At 58.5% G+C, this 1,312-nt stretch overlaps 1 protein-coding gene across 1 annotated transcript in view; it reads left to right on the top strand.

Moving 5' to 3' along the window:
* Positions 1-53: 53 nt before the first annotated feature.
* The window catches only part of NR4A2 (nuclear receptor subfamily 4 group A member 2), a 4,780-nt gene continuing 3,521 nt past the window's right edge, over positions 54-1,312 (top strand). The window contains exons 1-2 of the mRNA XM_026058259.1: positions 54-1,005; positions 1,121-1,125. Of these exons, the coding sequence (XP_025914044.1) occupies positions 54-1,005; positions 1,121-1,125 (957 nt within the window). The remainder of the gene's footprint in view (positions 1,006-1,120; positions 1,126-1,312) is intronic.

Here is a 1,312-nt window from a genome sequence, read left to right as displayed (position 1 = left end):
GCGGCGCGCGGTGGCCCGGGCCGCGTCTACCTTACGCTGTTTCGTTTCCAGCCATGCCCTGTGTTCAGGCTCAGTATGGGTCCTCGCCTCAAGGAGCCAGCCCGGCCTCCCAGAGCTACAGTTACCACTCTTCAGGAGAATACAGCTCCGATTTCTTAACTCCAGAGTTTGTCAAGTTTAGCATGGACCTCACCAACACTGAAATCACTGCCACCACTTCTCTCCCCAGCTTCAGTACCTTTATGGACAACTACAACACAAGCTACGACGTGAAGCCACCTTGCTTGTACCAAATGCCCCTGTCCGGACAGCAGTCCTCCATTAAGGTGGAAGACATTCAGATGCACAGCTACCAGCAGCACAGCCACCTCCCCCCCCAGTCCGAGGAGATGATGTCCCACTCAGGCTCCGTGTACTACAAGCCCTCGTCGCCCCCGACCCCCTCCACGCCCGGCTTCCAGGTGCAGCACGGCCCCATGTGGGACGACCCCGGCTCCCTGCACAACTTCCACCCCAACTACGTGGCCACCACGCACATGATCGAGCAGCGGAAAACGCCCGTGTCGCGCCTCTCCCTCTTCTCCTTCAAGCAGTCGCCCCCCGGCACGCCCGTCTCCAGCTGCCAGATGCGCTTCGACGGGCCCCTGCACGTGCCCATGAACCCCGAGCCGGCCGGGGCCCACCACGCCGTGGACGGGCAGGCTTTCGCCGTGCCCAACCCCATCCGCAAGCAGCCCTCCATGGCCTTCCCCGGGCTGCAGCTGGGCCACGCTCCGCAGCTGCTCGACAGCCAGGTGCCCTCGCCGCCCTCGCGCGGCTCCCCGTCCAACGAGGGGCTCTGCGCCGTCTGCGGGGACAACGCCGCCTGCCAGCACTACGGCGTCCGCACCTGCGAGGGCTGCAAGGGCTTCTTCAAGGTGAGCGCAGCGGCCGCGGCGCCGCGCGGACTTGCGCGGGGGGGATCTGCGTGTGCGAGCAGCCGCTTTCCCCTTCAGACTGAAATTGGTTAGGACAGAGAACCGTGTCTGAGCTAACCAAGTGGAACAGAATTCCCTGTGGTAAAATTAAGTGATCTCTTTATTTCGCCATCCTGATTGAATAATCTTATCATTTTAAATAGAGAAGGTCTCCAAGGAATGTAAATAATATGAATGCCCACGGATTTGTATTTACTGAGCGTCTCCTTCCCTTCTCCTGGCATATAAAACACAGCCAGGAGCTGCAAGGTTAGCTCAAATGTTAACGCTATCAATTTTCTCCTGTTAAATGCCCTGGAAAAAAAAAAAAGAAAAGAAAAAAAAAGGAAGGGAAG

The sequence above is a fragment of the Apteryx rowi genome, unplaced genomic scaffold (assembly GCF_003343035.1).
Source record: "Apteryx rowi isolate R43461 unplaced genomic scaffold, aptRow1 scaffold_145, whole genome shotgun sequence".
In the NCBI taxonomy this organism is placed as follows: Eukaryota; Metazoa; Chordata; class Aves; order Apterygiformes; family Apterygidae; genus Apteryx; species Apteryx rowi.
This window is presented reverse-complemented; position numbering and strand designations above follow the sequence as displayed.